Source organism: Aquila chrysaetos, chromosome 23 (genome assembly GCF_900496995.4).
Source record: "Aquila chrysaetos chrysaetos chromosome 23, bAquChr1.4, whole genome shotgun sequence".
Lineage (NCBI taxonomy): Eukaryota > Metazoa > Chordata > Aves > Accipitriformes > Accipitridae > Aquila > Aquila chrysaetos.
In genome coordinates this window covers 7,431,888-7,446,586 of record NC_044026.1, presented here as the reverse complement: position 1 = coordinate 7,446,586, position 14,699 = coordinate 7,431,888, and the positions used below count along the sequence as shown (strand labels likewise).

General features: G+C 44.7%; 1 protein-coding gene across 2 annotated transcripts in view; it reads right to left on the bottom strand.

Moving 5' to 3' along the window:
• AFF3 (AF4/FMR2 family member 3) overlaps positions 1-14,307 on the bottom strand; it is a 328,498-nt gene extending 314,191 nt beyond the window's left edge. For both annotated transcript variants that reach the window (XM_029998967.1, XM_029998968.1), the window contains exon 1: positions 14,149-14,307. In XM_029998967.1, coding sequence (XP_029854827.1) covers positions 14,149-14,201 — 53 coding nt within the window. In that variant the 5' untranslated portion in view covers positions 14,202-14,307. The remainder of the gene's footprint in view (positions 1-14,148) is intronic.
• Between the last annotated feature and the right edge of the window lie 392 nt (positions 14,308-14,699).

The window sequence follows — 14,699 nt, the reverse complement described above, 5'->3', positions numbered from 1 at the left end:
AGCCACCACGTCTTCCACCACATGGAGATATTTTGTGTCAAGCCAGTTGGCCTACAGGGCAGAGAGCAGCCCTTGGTCCATTTTAGTATCTCCACTCTGGCCTGTAGTTCACCACTTTTGAACATCCTCAGACGTGGGAGGAGAATACGCAATCACAGCACGGGACTTTCAGGCGCTAATCTCTGCCCAGCTGAGACACCCCGACCTCCATCGCCCTCAGGAAGGTCCTCACGCATTCACAGCTCTTAAGCTAAAGCTGTCCTACAAAAGTAAACCTTCTGGTGCAAGCTGAGAGGGTGCTCAGGACGCTGATGCCCTGAAGTGGTAAGAGCATTCACCTGACACACACAAAGCCTTTGTGCAAAGAAATTGGAGAACAGATTTAAACTTGCAAGGATTGGAGGTAGAACTTACAAAAAATGCCTGTTGACAGAAAGAGCATCTTTATGGGCGCAGCGTTGATTATATTTTCAAGGTGGTATCCTGGCTTGAATTAGTATGGGCACAGTGAAAAGTAATGTTCAAGCTTTAGTCTCCCATACATCCCACTCTCCCTGGACATGCTCTGGAAATGCTGACATGAAAAGAGGAAGTCAGCAGCTTTGCCAGGACTCCCAGGCAAGCCAGTCACAGTGGAAGCCTGACATCCAGAAGACCTGGAAAACGGCCAGTTTCTGCACAGCATGTCCATCCTGTATGCCTGCATTCAGGTGCATCAGATTTATTATGCATGTGCAGATGACCTGATTTATTGCCATGGTTTATTACCAGGTGCAGCAAGGCCAGCAGCATGTTCAGAACATGTTGGATTTACTGCACGTACATGGGACATCTGCGAGCACACACAATCACCTTTTCTCCTGAGACTTCCTAGGAGGAAATACGGGAACCATACTCAAACTCCTGGATTCACTTTGGTTCTGTACTTGTCTGCAGGCAGAGACAGACTTCTGGGGTAAAGTAAACACAGCTACTTTAGCATAGTCTTAGCGTGTATTGTGAGAAAACTTGTTCATACTTTTCAATCCTCCAGAGGGAACTGTGAGCGGGTAAGGGCGAACTAGCAGCATTTCAATAGAGCTAGCCTGTTTCTCTACCACGCAGCAGATACATTAGCACCTAATGAGTTATGATGACTTCAGCTTTAACAGATGACTTTTCTTCCGCCAACCAAATTACAGTATAAGCACCACTGAAATTTTATTAGCTGGTTTTGCATGTGAATATGAGTTGAGGAAAGGAAAACACTTGAGTTACGTATTTGTTCAAAAAATCAGAATTCCATTTTCTTTAAGGCTTTCAATGAGAGGTACATTTCCAAGTAATTTCTGAAAGTGGGAATTAGGGTATATTTGACTGGCATCCAGGTGTGGGCTCCAAGACTCGCTCTGATCCAAAGCAGCAGTACTGGAGTAGTACTCCATAGTAGTACTGTAATAGATGTATTTAATTAGTTCCCATTGGTGTCACACGTATTCTGATGAGGTGCTGGAGTGCCTAGAAGAATACCCTATAGTTATCAGCGTTTCAGTGTGCTGAGGAGTCTCCCTCCTTGCTCGTTGTGGAAGGGCTCCCAGGCAAGAGAGAGTTTACCTGCATCGCCGGGTGCAGCCCCAGGGAGCACTCCCACCCCCCCAAGACACTTCTTCAGGTACCATCCCTCCTGATCCTACCCGGAGCAGGGGGCTTGCTTCATTCACCCAGCCCATGGCTTTCTGCCCCCAGAACAATGTCTCCTGCCTCCACTGCACCAGTGCCTGGCTTCCCTGCCGTTCCTGCAGCTGAAGCTGTTACCTTCATCCTGACTCTGTAGCAGTTGTTTTAGGTAATTCTGCAGGTTCCCGTATCGTGTGCATGGAGGTGGCATTTCTTTGTGTCAGGCCGTGGAGATTGCTCAAGTACACTCGATGCCTTTGATCTCGTAGGACCTCAGGCTCCAACCCTCCCACGAATAATGCCCTGGCACTGAGATACACCATCCTGCACCAGGGAACCTGCAGAACTTTAACAAATTGGGATTATGGTAGCTCCAAACTACAGTGCGTTACTGACTGAGACTTAGCTTACCCATCTACTGAGATCTTTGGGCAAGGGCATTTTTCTGCTGCTACACATACCTCAGATTGCACAATTGGACTTCATAGATGAGAGCCAGCTCCAGCTCAGATGCCACAGCAAACAGCATTTCCCAGGCAGGATGCTTTGACTATTAGCCCCTTTTCTTTACAGCTCTTCACTGGTTCCCACTTTGCTCACCATGGACGCCCTTTGTGGCCTATCCCCATCATTATGAAAAGTCATTACAAAAGTTCTTACGAAAAGGCTGACTCTAGTCTTCTCTTGACCCATTAGGGCACTTCACTCTCCAAGTTTCCAACTAACACCTTCAGGGTATCCCTGTGCTGTCACGCATGCTTGGGAGGAGTCCTCATAAACATGCACAGAATCACTCCATTGTTCTTTTTGAGGTTCTTGAAAAGAAAGTTCTGTTTTTTCCCATCATACTCCTACACATGCATTTGGCAGCACTGTCAGGCTGGCCGTTCGCTGTGACCACTATTTGCATGATTAAAATACTCTGTTTTTTCTTTCCAACCAGATTTGCCTATATCCATCATTTTCTTTCGTCTTTCACTTTGTCTGCAAAGTTTTTGGTCCCACGACTGGCGCTCTGTCCCGTGTCTGAACAGCACCTAGCGCAGCAAATCTGGGTCCCTACCTACAGATGCAAAGACCAATGGTGATGCACCTGAATAACAACAGCAACAGGCAGAAGGGTAAAGTAACATAGCTGCCACCCTCTCCTGGAGTCGGTGCAGAGCACTAGCCATTCCAGTCCATCAGTGAAATACGGTTATGATGGGAACATGAGGAGTTTCACTATTGTTTCTATTGGGCTAAAGAGAGCTGGGACTTTTCGTCTTCTGGGAAACCTTCATTGTAGTTTAATTTCAAATCATCCATGCTCCAGAATTAACTGAAACTTTCATTATTTGACTATTTTCCGTCCTCTTTTTAACCCATATGATAATTTATTCCTTTTTTTTTTTTAGCTATAGGTTACTTTGCTGTGTGCGAGTATGCCACAGAACTCATTTTTCTAGTTACTTTGACAAACCTGACATCTTGCAGCTATTACACATCTTGTTTCAATTACATCTCTAGATAAAAAGAATTCTTAAAGCCTGAAGGCTGCAGATGGCTTCCTGGTGAGGGGTTAACTCCAGCTTCGTATTAAAGCCTTTTGGGGGTCCCTTTTCTTGGGCTGTTCTCTTCAGTCTCCTTCTCTTATACCCTTCTAATTTTGCTGTCTCACTCACTGGAGCGCCAGTGTCCATCCCTGCCTCCTTCCCACCAAAAGGTGCCTGGGGGGAAGCGAAGTATCTCCCGCTTGAACCTTATCTCCACATATCATGCAGGCTGCTTACGGCAGGGCTCAGCTGAATGAGCACAAATCAGTGGAGTGACAACTCGGACCACCACTAATCCCTAATAAATTCTGGACTGTCCCACAGACTTGGGAAGCTCTTGACAACTGGTGATGCTCTGAGCATCTGGCAAACCACTTGTGTCTAATTGGGTACCCTGAGATATTTACACTGTGCTTAACGGTTACAGAAGAGATTGATCACCCCATTCTTGGTATCTATCCAAAAAGGGTATATAAAATCCTTTGATCTTGCTAAGGCAGCAAAACATGTCTAACCATCAGTTATGTAAAGGTGGTTGTTATTAATTTGAATACTGCACAGAGAGGAAAGAACAGAAGTACCATATAATGAGATATATTAAGACTACAAAAGAATTAAGTGAAGCCGTTATGTTATGAATCATGATTTTATTGTTTAGCAGTCAGCTCTTGATGTAATTCAGATAATAATGAATGGGCTAATTCCTTCCACCTTTATTCAAGCAAAACTTCCATTGACTTCAAAGAGAAAGTTGTCCAAGTCAGGACTAGAGACTGCTGCATCTATCCCATTATTTGCAAATGCTTTTCTGAATATAAAGTGTTCCTTTATAATGGGTATCGCAAATAACAGTAACATTTACATAATATAAACCTCTTACATAAGTGTCTTTCGTGTTCAAGAAAGACTTTTTATTCGCATTGCAAACTGCCACATTAAAAGTTCTTCCGCTAACCCTAATATTTATTAAAGTATAGGAACATACAGATTTTCTCAGTGTCCCGTTTTGATCATCCTTCCTTCTGCTCAATATTTTTCATTTCATTTTACCATAAATTTTTTCTCTGGAGAATGTGTTATTTATTGATTATTAGCAAAGAGATAATTTATCGTTGCAAATATTTCTCTTTATCATAGGAAACAGAGTGCCAAAAATGGGAAAATGTGCTAAGCCTTGTTACATTTTAACAGATGCCAGGAGTATTTGAGGAAACAAATGAATAAATAGTCCTACATCACTGTTTCTATCACTCTGTAGTTCTATTTATAAGTTAATGCCCTATATAACATTTCAAATTGGTACTTTCAAGTAATTCTTAAAGTAATGGCTCAAAACCTGAAAAATGTGCTTAAGCATAATACTCTCTGTTTTGATCAGGGCAGGACTCTTCAGGTTTTTGACAAAAACAGATTTTTTTTCTCTGATTATAAAGTATGCACTTCCATCTGGAACTTATTTTGATATTGTGAATCTTAATGCCTCAGAAAAGCACACAGAACAATGGACGGGCACTACTTGATTGTTTTAAATTGAAATTAATTAATTATGAAACAGCCACAATAGTCTAAATTACTTATTTCCCCTTTTGGTGAAAATGAATTTACAGGCATTTGCAAAGCACACAAAAATAAAGAGAGAGACAAGAAAGTCTGTAAGAAGGGAAGTCATGTAGAATTGTCTATGATCTGTATTTCAAGAAAGTAAATAATTAATAGCTCCAAGGAAGCATATTAGAGATTGCTCTTTCTATTATACAGTCACATTGAGCAGTAAAATAATGCTTTAAATCTCAACAACAAATACAGTACAGAACTCAGTAGAGTTTACCTTTCCAGATAATCATTTTTTCAGCTGAAAACAGCGATTTTTTCACATTACAACCAGACTGTGACTTGAAAGAAGCTTCTCAGTCATTTAGTCAAGACAGATGAGCAATGAGTGTTAGAAAAGCTACCAAGGCATCAAAAGATCTACAGTCAAGGCCATTAAAGAATAGCTAATCTGCTCTAGTTCTAATTCTCCGCTAATGGGTTTCCTTAAATGTGCTTTACATCAGCTGTAATTAGTTCAAGATATTGCTACTTATATACTTCTAAGAACAACAAAAAAAAAGGGTTGCATTTCTACCACATCGTATGTAATCATGTTCGCGCAGCCATGCACCCGAGCTGGTGAGTTCTTGTGCAGTGCAAAGCCTTGAAGAGTGTCATAAAAAGATACTTTGCTTGGATCTACAAAAGCCAGTGCAGGTCCAGCAGCAACAGCATTTATCTATGCTTTCCTTTGTTGGGGTTATCTCAATGCCATTTTACCTCAGATGTTGCAGAATCTACTGTACTAAATGGCCAGGGATACATTAAGCTGCATATATTGGAAATATGTACATTTTTGCTACCAATGCTATGGGTTTGGAACAGATTTTCACAGCCAGTGGCAGTGACAGAAAAAAACACCAAACCCCAAACCCTTGCCACTTTTATGCTAGAGCATGACTGGGTTTTGAAGGGATTCAATCCTTCTTAGAAAAAGGTTCTTTTATCAGAGAAACCAGCAGTCTGACTCAACGACCTAGGAGAAAAGTACAAACCCGTGGCCCTTTCGGACCCATCTACAGAGCGAAAGGGGTAGAGCTCCACAAGCTAGCTGCGGGCTCGCTGGTATACCCACACACGCGAGGCAACGTGGTGATACTAATTCAGATCAGTTGGGATCATGGTGGTTTTCGTGCAGGGAGCCTGAGTAAATAGACTAGCACACAATCACCTTTTGTACTAAGAAATTCCTGACAGTCTTCAGGCCTAACCACAAACAAAGCACATTGTAACATTAATTTACTCTTTAAACTGGCGACATTTAGTTAACTCAAGGTCATCATCCTGCAGAAAATGTTACACTCTCCTTGCCAAACACAAATGAAGAAATGCACACTTAGCTTTTATTGTTACTTTGTCCTTTAAAAACAGTTGATGACATGACAGGTTCCCTCCCTGACTACTTTAGAAACAAAAAATGTAAAAAAAGTGTCTTCTATTGGATACATATCAATATAATTATCTTCTCCAGAGTATCTCTGTCAACAAACTCTGTTCATTTTTTCTGGACTGAGATTCAACCATCTACCGCACTTGCTGTTCTAAGACAAAGCAGCACAAAAACATTAAAATCACGTCATTCCCTCCTAAAATCGACAGACCTGAGAGATGAACCCTCCGGGTCAATCAGAAGCGGTCAATGACAGAAAGAATCAACTTTCTCTTGGTGCATCGCTAGGAGGTAGGCACCGCTCAGAAACGTCAGAACAAAAGCTAAACTCCCACAGAGGAGGTTTAGGATATCTGCCAACACTCGTACATCAGAACAGGCTCCCCAAAACCTTCACAGTGACCAAAGCAAAGGCTGCAAGGATAGAAACATGGAGATGGATGGTAGGAGAGACCACTGCTGGGATGGCTTCTGAATCTGAACTCTGCAAATGCATACTTCACCAATGCTTTTTTCCTCCTCATGCATCTGTCTGTTGTATTTGCATTTTTCATACCACCACAGGTCATCATAATACCCTGACACCTAGACTGCACCATCACGGCAATGCACAGACTAGGAAAGGCCACCAGTTTCTCCCTAACGGATTTCAAAAGTGATACATGCAATAAGAAGTGATCACAGCTCAAAGCAATCAAAACATACTCAGTGTAAGAAGACACCACCTTCATCTTCTATTTGTCCACTCCTGCCATTCAGTCAAACCAGGCTGAGCCACAAAGGACTCTTTCTTTGGTTCAAAACATGTGAAAACAACCACACGGAAAGACTGGGTTACATTAAGAAGCTGTGTGGCTTTGTCAGATACAACCCTCATTTTTAGTTTTAAGTACTTACAGTTGTGGATCATCTTTATTGAGAAACAAAACATAGCAACAAAAAGCTTCTTAGCAAAGAGTTCTGGTCCCTTCTGCATAATTTTAAGTGTTTCCTGACTGCCGAGACCACCACTGCTGCATTGGAACTAATTTATTTTTTAAAAAATACATAAAGGATCTCTGAGGATAAGTTTAAATTGCATTCCTACTGTCGTATTTCCCAAGATACATCCGTATCCAGGTCCTTGGTACATGCATGCAGGTTACAATCTTCCTAAGAGGATAAAACGCAGTGAACTTAAGTCACTAACACTACTTTTTGTTTGTTTAAGGTATTAGGAAAGCTGAGATACCAAGCTGTAAGAGAGGAACACAAGTTATGCATTTTTACCTTTGAAAAGATATAGAAAATGTTTGACACGGAATATTAATAATTGCCATCATGTTCATTTAACTGTCACTACAGTTCATTCACTCTTTCGCCTAAATAGAAATTTGTAGTTACCCACAAATTACTCAGAAATTACATAGATTATTGCCCGAGTATTAACCTACAAGTGTCCATTTTTGCTCTCCTGAGGCCTTAGGCAGCACCAGCAAGCATAACCGGTGTCTTAACATTGATTTTAAGAGACAGAAGACCAGCGAGTAGCCCCGCTGGTAACGATGCGAACACGGTGGGCTTGGCCAGAGCGGGGACCAGCGGGCTCCCCAGGGGCGGCCAGCCAGCAATTCCAGCCCCTGGGAGCAGCACTGAAATGGTAATTCCCATTCCCCTTCAGGGCAGGGTTTGCGAAGAGAGAGTTTTGTTCAAAACCAAGGAAGCTTGAATACAGCTTGTGGGTTTCCACTGGAATTAGCCTTACAGCTAACCAGCCCCTATACGAAGAAACTTGACATGGGTTTCCTAGAAAATACCATCTTTTTGAAATCTCGTTTTGTGAGGATGCCCCTTCAAAGTTACAACTTGATCAGTCTGGCAGATGAGACACCATCTCACACAGATTTTAACCTCCTCCCTGTGTTCTAGCTGTATGTAACATAAGTTTTTCTTAATTTCTATTGATTTTACTTTATTACTCCTATTGTTAATAAAGTTATAACCAGACTTAAAGGTATCTCTGAACATACGCTGCAAATAATTGCTGGAATTCTTTTTATCCATGCTTTGTTGTTTCCTAGTCATAAATATGATGCAAATGGATTAATTTGTTATATGAGGTTAAAAACCTTGCAATTAAACAGTTGCTTTCTCTAATGAGAGTGTTGTGGAGTTGAGTATGATGTTACTGCTAATATATGGATGACAAGATGTTCCCACAGCCAGTATTTTTTCTGTGTCTTTTTTTTTTTTTTTTTTTTTTTTTTTTTTTTGTGCTTAATGGCCCGTATTTCTTTTCCACTAATTTTAAGCAACCTGGTATTTTCCTCAAAATATTCGCACAGAATAGGAAATGCTGCATGCACCTCGTGGCCTCTTCCGAATCCTTCTCCAATAACGTAGTAAGGTTTCTGCTTCAACTTCTGATGGAAAACATGCCCAGAGGAGCACAAATCTACAAGTCTGAGTGTTAAGAGGGAAGCCCAAAGGGCTGTTCTCCTCCTGCATCACACATGGGTGATGGGCATGGGTGCTCAAACAGTCCTCGGGGAGAGGGATGAAAGCACATTCACTGTCCTACTGGTGTATCAAAATTTCATTTATCAGACAAAAACAAAGCAGAAGTTTAAAAAAATAATTATTCTTAACAAAAAGTGACTGAGTACTGCAAATCAGAGATGATGGGCCAGATTCTCATCTGATATAAACTGGCAAAGCCTCTGGACTCAGTGGAGACTTAAACCAAATGAGAAGGATGTGGTACATTACATCTAGCAAATGAGCAGCCAGATAGCACGACAGATATGTTTTTAAAATATTATTATTCAGCTGATGTTTATAAAGTATTATGACCGTGAAAAGCTTGCGCTTCTTATTATTTATAATGTTTAGCACATAAAATTTGTTCAGTGCTGTAAGAAAAAAACCTCAAACAATAAAAGTAATTCCTGACCCAAAGGGCTTCCAGCCTAAAAAACAGGCATCAGGAAGAGAGAACACACTGTGAAAGCGAAAGAAGGGAACAGTCTATAGTTATTACTCGTGTTATTGTTTGCTCACAACTTATAATCATCACAGAAAGAGCAAATTTTTAGATGGGATCTCAATGAGGGGAAAGTGGTAACTGTGAGTTGATGCTGGGAGGAAGGCAGAATGGGAAACACCACAAAGATAGAAATAAGAAGGAGACAAATAGGATTTCAAGCATTACTAGTAGAAAGAGGCCAAGAGCTAAAAGGAAGGAAATGAGGGACAAAGTCCAAGACACAGGCTGGAGTAGAGTTGTAAAGTAGACAGGAGATAAAAGAAAAGACTAACTTAGATTTTTGTGAGAAGAAGGTATTATTGCTGTGTATTGTCTGTGAAAAGGATCAGCTGGACCAGCCTCCTACCCTACCGAGACAATGGTCAGAGTGACCCCTCTCCCCTCAAAGTAGCTGCTTACTGTTATCTGAAAATAAATATCTTGATATTCTATTTGGGCTGAAGAAGCATTTGTAGAATTAGCTTTCTAAAATTGTCTCCAGTGAACACTGCGCAACATGAGAAAAAAATCTTGACTTACACAAATGTAAAATGTAGTGACTAAAAGCCAGACAACCTGGGATCAAGAAGTTACAAAAGGTTCATTTATAAGACTGCTGGATGTCTGGCCACTTTTTGTTAATAGCAACTTCCAAACAAAACTCTCATTGACTTCAAATGGAGCAGGAACAGACCCAAAGATAGCAAATGAACTAATAATTCAATACATGGTCTGTAAAACACACTGGGCCACCTTACACTGTGGCATTTGATATTGATCTCAACTTGGAAGCTCTACAGCTATACATTTTTACATGACTATCCAACCCCTACAGAACTGATGCTAACTCAAAATATCCAGAAGTATCAGATAAGTACCAAATAAACCTATTACATACTTGGCTTCTTTTACCTAAACAAACACTGTTTTGTTTGTGGCCAACAAACATCTTACACTCAAAATTATTTTCTTGTTTGGTACAACACAGTAAGTGCTTTAATAAATCTGCTAATTGTTTTTAATGAATGGGGAAAAACTCAGCCTACGCATGTATCTTACATAAGCATGTGAGGAGAGCCTTTACTAAGTGGTCTTCACCGGGGCTATCGCTGTGCCTAAATCTAAGCACAGAGTTAAGGACCTGGCTGAATTTTGATCTAAATTTGTTAAATAAGGCAAATAACAACATGAATGCCTGTAATGCAGAACTAGTTCTGGCGCTCCAGTTAAGTCCTTTGGTCTGCTCATTTGCTGCTTTCCGTCATGTATAGTATGTTTTCTGCTGTACAAGGGGCACATAAACACCTCTAACTGAGATTTTCCATCTCTTTTTGCCTGGTGTAAACAAATACAAAGCTATAAGGCACTGGAGAATCCACATCCTTGAGTCTAGATGAGTAAAACTAGACCTATAGCATACAAATAAATGCATGGAGAAAGAAAAACAGGAGGTGGGGCTGTGGTTCAAAGTCGTTAGTGCCGTGTGTTTGGGATAACTGTGTTAGTCAGCAGTAACGACACCTTGAGTTAGGTTGGGCTGATCATCCCAAAGTGTTCCAGAAAAAGCTTACCAAATGGGCGCGAGTTTTGTTTATGCCACAGATTGGTATGTTTTCTTAAAATTTCTATTTGAGTTTGTACTCAGCTTTCGCTATTTGAATTATAGTAGTTTTCTGGGAAGCAGAAGTGTTACTGGCATCAAAACAACCTGGAAAAACTACTGTTTAGTAGAAAACAGCTTACAATATTCTCCCATTTCAGTTTACTAGTTAAATACTGTCTTATAGCCATGACACGATATATTACATTTTCTATGCTACAGCAAAGCAAAAGACATAGCACATATTAATTGGAGAGCAAATTCATTAATAGTATAAAAGTAACAATCAATGAGAATTGATTAGCATGCTGCTGTTCATCTGGAAACCCCTTTTGATTTTCCAAGAACATACCAAATAAAAAAAAAGCACTTTAGAACAGCACGTTAATATTTAATTACTGCACTTTTAAGCAAAACGTTCACCAAGTACTGCAAAAAGTGGATTTTCAGTCATAAATTAAGTGCGCAAATTGCCATTATGACTACATTCCAAAGAATAAAGGACAACATTCATTCTCGCTGCAGAGAAAATTAAGTCTCTTTAAGTGTTGCTCTTTGCCATGAAGTACTTCCTATCTATGTGGTGTATTTTATTTCCCTTTTTGGCAACAACTGCAGTCCTTTGAAGGCGTCCTGACAAGACTTCGCAGCTTAAAATTAACATACCGGCTTTGTTTTGGTCAGTTTAGTACAGTATCCAAATCAGGTTTCTCGAGAATGTCCACAACCTACACGCACCCTGCCTGCCATGGGGCACCGACCCGGGGCCCTTCGCCACAGCCACTGCAGCACTGAGGCACCGCTGGCCTTCTCGATGGACTATGGAAGCTTTCGCTAAGCCAAAGTAAGTTTTTATTTAATACTGCTCATACGACTTTTCAAAATTACTATTCCGAACCATTTGCCAAAACAGCTGCTCGATGAGAAACTTCCAGCCCGTGATCTCAGATACTCCAAGCCAAAGCCGGTCAGCGAAACCTAGTGCCTCGAAAGGACACAAACACGCACCAGCAAACACCTGCAAAGCCCCGGCTCTCCCGATGAGCTCGGCTTAAAGTAGGTGCGATCCCCCGCTAGGCACTGCTCTGGGCATTTGTGGGTTCAACCCCTACGCGGGGGTGAGAGTTTAGCAACAAATGGAGGCCAGCCACTATGCAACGGCTTTTAATGTGTTATTTGAAGCCCTTCTGTTGAACCTGCCTTCTAAACTGCAACAACCATAGAGGAAAACAAACAGCAAGATCTATGAAACCAGAAGGTTGCTTGTAACGCAAATACAGACATTTTTAAGCAGGTAGTTTAGCTGGAAAATGGTTGATGTCTTTTTGGACCCGTACAGGAGCTTTATGGCGACCACAGTCATTTGAAAGTGGCTCCACAATAGTCGAAAAGCATGCTAAAAAGGTTATGAAAAGGAGCAATTGCCCGACACAGCCTAAAGCCCTAGCTTTCCAGAGTTACATTGTTAGCTTTTCAAATTCAATATTAACTCCAATAGCCAGCTTGCAGAACAGACTAATGAACGGCACGCTTTTGCTGGAAAAAGAAAATTTCCCCAAAGTTTGTCTTCATTTAAGGAGAAAGGGAAAAGCAGTCAAATGTGTGGAAGTATTATTTCTCCTGCTCTTCTTTAATAGAAAAAACATGTAATTTAATTGTAAAACCGTGCATATGGACTGAAAACTTAAAATCAGACCAGAGATAAATGTTATGGTTTGGATATAAACTGGATATTGGTATTTATAATTGAAACGAGGACATAACCTTAACTTGTGTCACAGGCAGAAACACTGTAATTAAAAACTTTTATGGGGTAGTAACTAATTTTGTATTATATGTGCTCTTTAAAGTTCCCATAGCAATATAAAAGTTTTATTAGGCTGGATGTTATCAATGTATGCATTTATAAGCACCCGCATTATGCAGTGCAAGCTTTTCTCATCATCCCGAGGTCTTTTGTAAGAAAGAAGCGGCTCAACTAAGGGACTCGCTGGTCCGGTTTATTTTGTTACACCTGCCACCGAAGAGATAAGCCGGCGCTGTCAAACGCGCACCCTGCTGACAGAAGCTATAGATCACCTAACACGTTAAAAAAAAAATAAAAATAAAAAATGCATATTGTTAACTGATTTCGGGCAAAAGTAACCTCAGCTCCCCAAACTGCCCATCTAGCCGGTCGGACACAACCGGCCGTCGCAGGTCGGATCGCACCGCGGGGGGGGGGGGGGGGGGGGGGGGGGGGCAGCGCACCCAGCCCCGACGGGGAGAGCACCCCGCGGGGGGACGGCAGACACCGCCAGCCCCGAGGGTGGGGGGACCCCGGGGCATCCCCCCCGCGTCTCACCCGGGGCGGCGGGGGGAGGGAGCGGGGGATCCGCCGGGATCGCGTCCCACCGCGGCGTCGCACCGGGGGTCCCGGCGCTGCCCGGGGACGCCTCCCCCGCACAACGCGCGGCCCCGGCGGTCACCGCCACGGAGCGCCTGTGCGTGTCGCGTCCCCCCCGCGGACCCCAACCGGCCCCGACGGGGACCCGCCACCCGGGGGCCGAGCCGGACCGGGCCGTGCCGTGCCGGGGAGCGGCGGTCGCCCCGGGGAGAGGGGGCGGGGGGGGCGGCGTGCCTCCCGCAGCAAACTCCGGGACTTGGCAGAGGCAGCGGCTTGGGGAGGGTGGTGCGGGGGGGGGGGAGGGAGGGCAGCGCTTCCCACCTCCAGGCGCTAATGACATTTCTAGAAATTGTTTCCCCTCCTCCCCGGCAGCCCCGCACCCGCCGCCGGGGAGGGCAGGGACTGGGGTGCGCAGGGGGAGGTCAAGGGCATGGGGAGAGGGGCGAGGGGGGGGGGCAATAAAGGCGGCCCGGGGGGGAGTTGCGGGGCGGGGGGGGGTGAAAGGCGTGCAGGAGGGGTGGGAAATGAGCTACGGGAGTGCAGCCCGGGGTGCCAGTGGTGGGTGAGCACAGGGGATCATTGGGGGGGGGGAGAGGGGGCGAATGCAGGAGAACCCCCCCCAGCCAAACAGCACATTCACCTCCCGGACCCACCCTGGCTGCCAGGGGTGGGGGCACCTTTCCCTCTGCCCCTCGCGGGCCAGCGATGCTGGGAGAGCAAGTGGCAGGGGAGACACCTCCCGGGGTACTGCACCCTCTCTTGCTATTGCACCCCCCCTTATTGCACACCCACTATTACTGCACCCCCAATTTATTGCACCCCTCCAGGTAAGTGCACACCCACCCCCAATTACTGCACATCCCCTTCAGTGATCGCACACCCCCGTTTTAGCACCCCCCGCAGAATCTCCCCCCCCCTCCGGTTGCTGCTCCCCGCGCCCCCGGGGGTGGTGGTGGGGGGGGGGGAGGCAGAGGCACCACTCACCACAGAGAGTCCAGGTCCCACTCCTGAAGGAGAGCTAAGTCGAAGCTGTCCATGGTGAGCGATGTCAGCGCCGCCGCGCTGCAACCGCACGGCGTCCGGGGCGCATCTTAACTGCACCGCGGGCAGGGCGAGGGCGCGGAGCACCCCCGGCGCCGCCGCCGGCCCCCCCCCCCCCCTCCGCCTTCCGCCACCACCTTTCCCCCGCTTCCCCCTAAAAAAAAAAAAAAAGCAACACCCCCCCCCAAAAAAAAAAAAAAAAAAAAACAAACAACACCAAAACGTGCCACCGCTCGTTTGCAAGCGGCTCGGCCGGGCTCGGCTCGGCTCGGCTCGGCTCGGCTCGGCCGCCGCGCTCCGCTCCCGCCCCGCTCCCCCGCGCCTCCTCCCTCCCTCCCTCCCTCCCCCCCCAGCCCCCCCCCCCCCTCCGCGCCGGGAGCGCGGCCGAGGCGGCGCCCGCGCTCGCGCAGCGCCCGCCCGGCGCGGGAAAGGGGGGGGGGGGGGGGGGGGGCGTGTGTGTGTGTGTGTGTGCGCGGAGGGGGGGCGGCGCACGG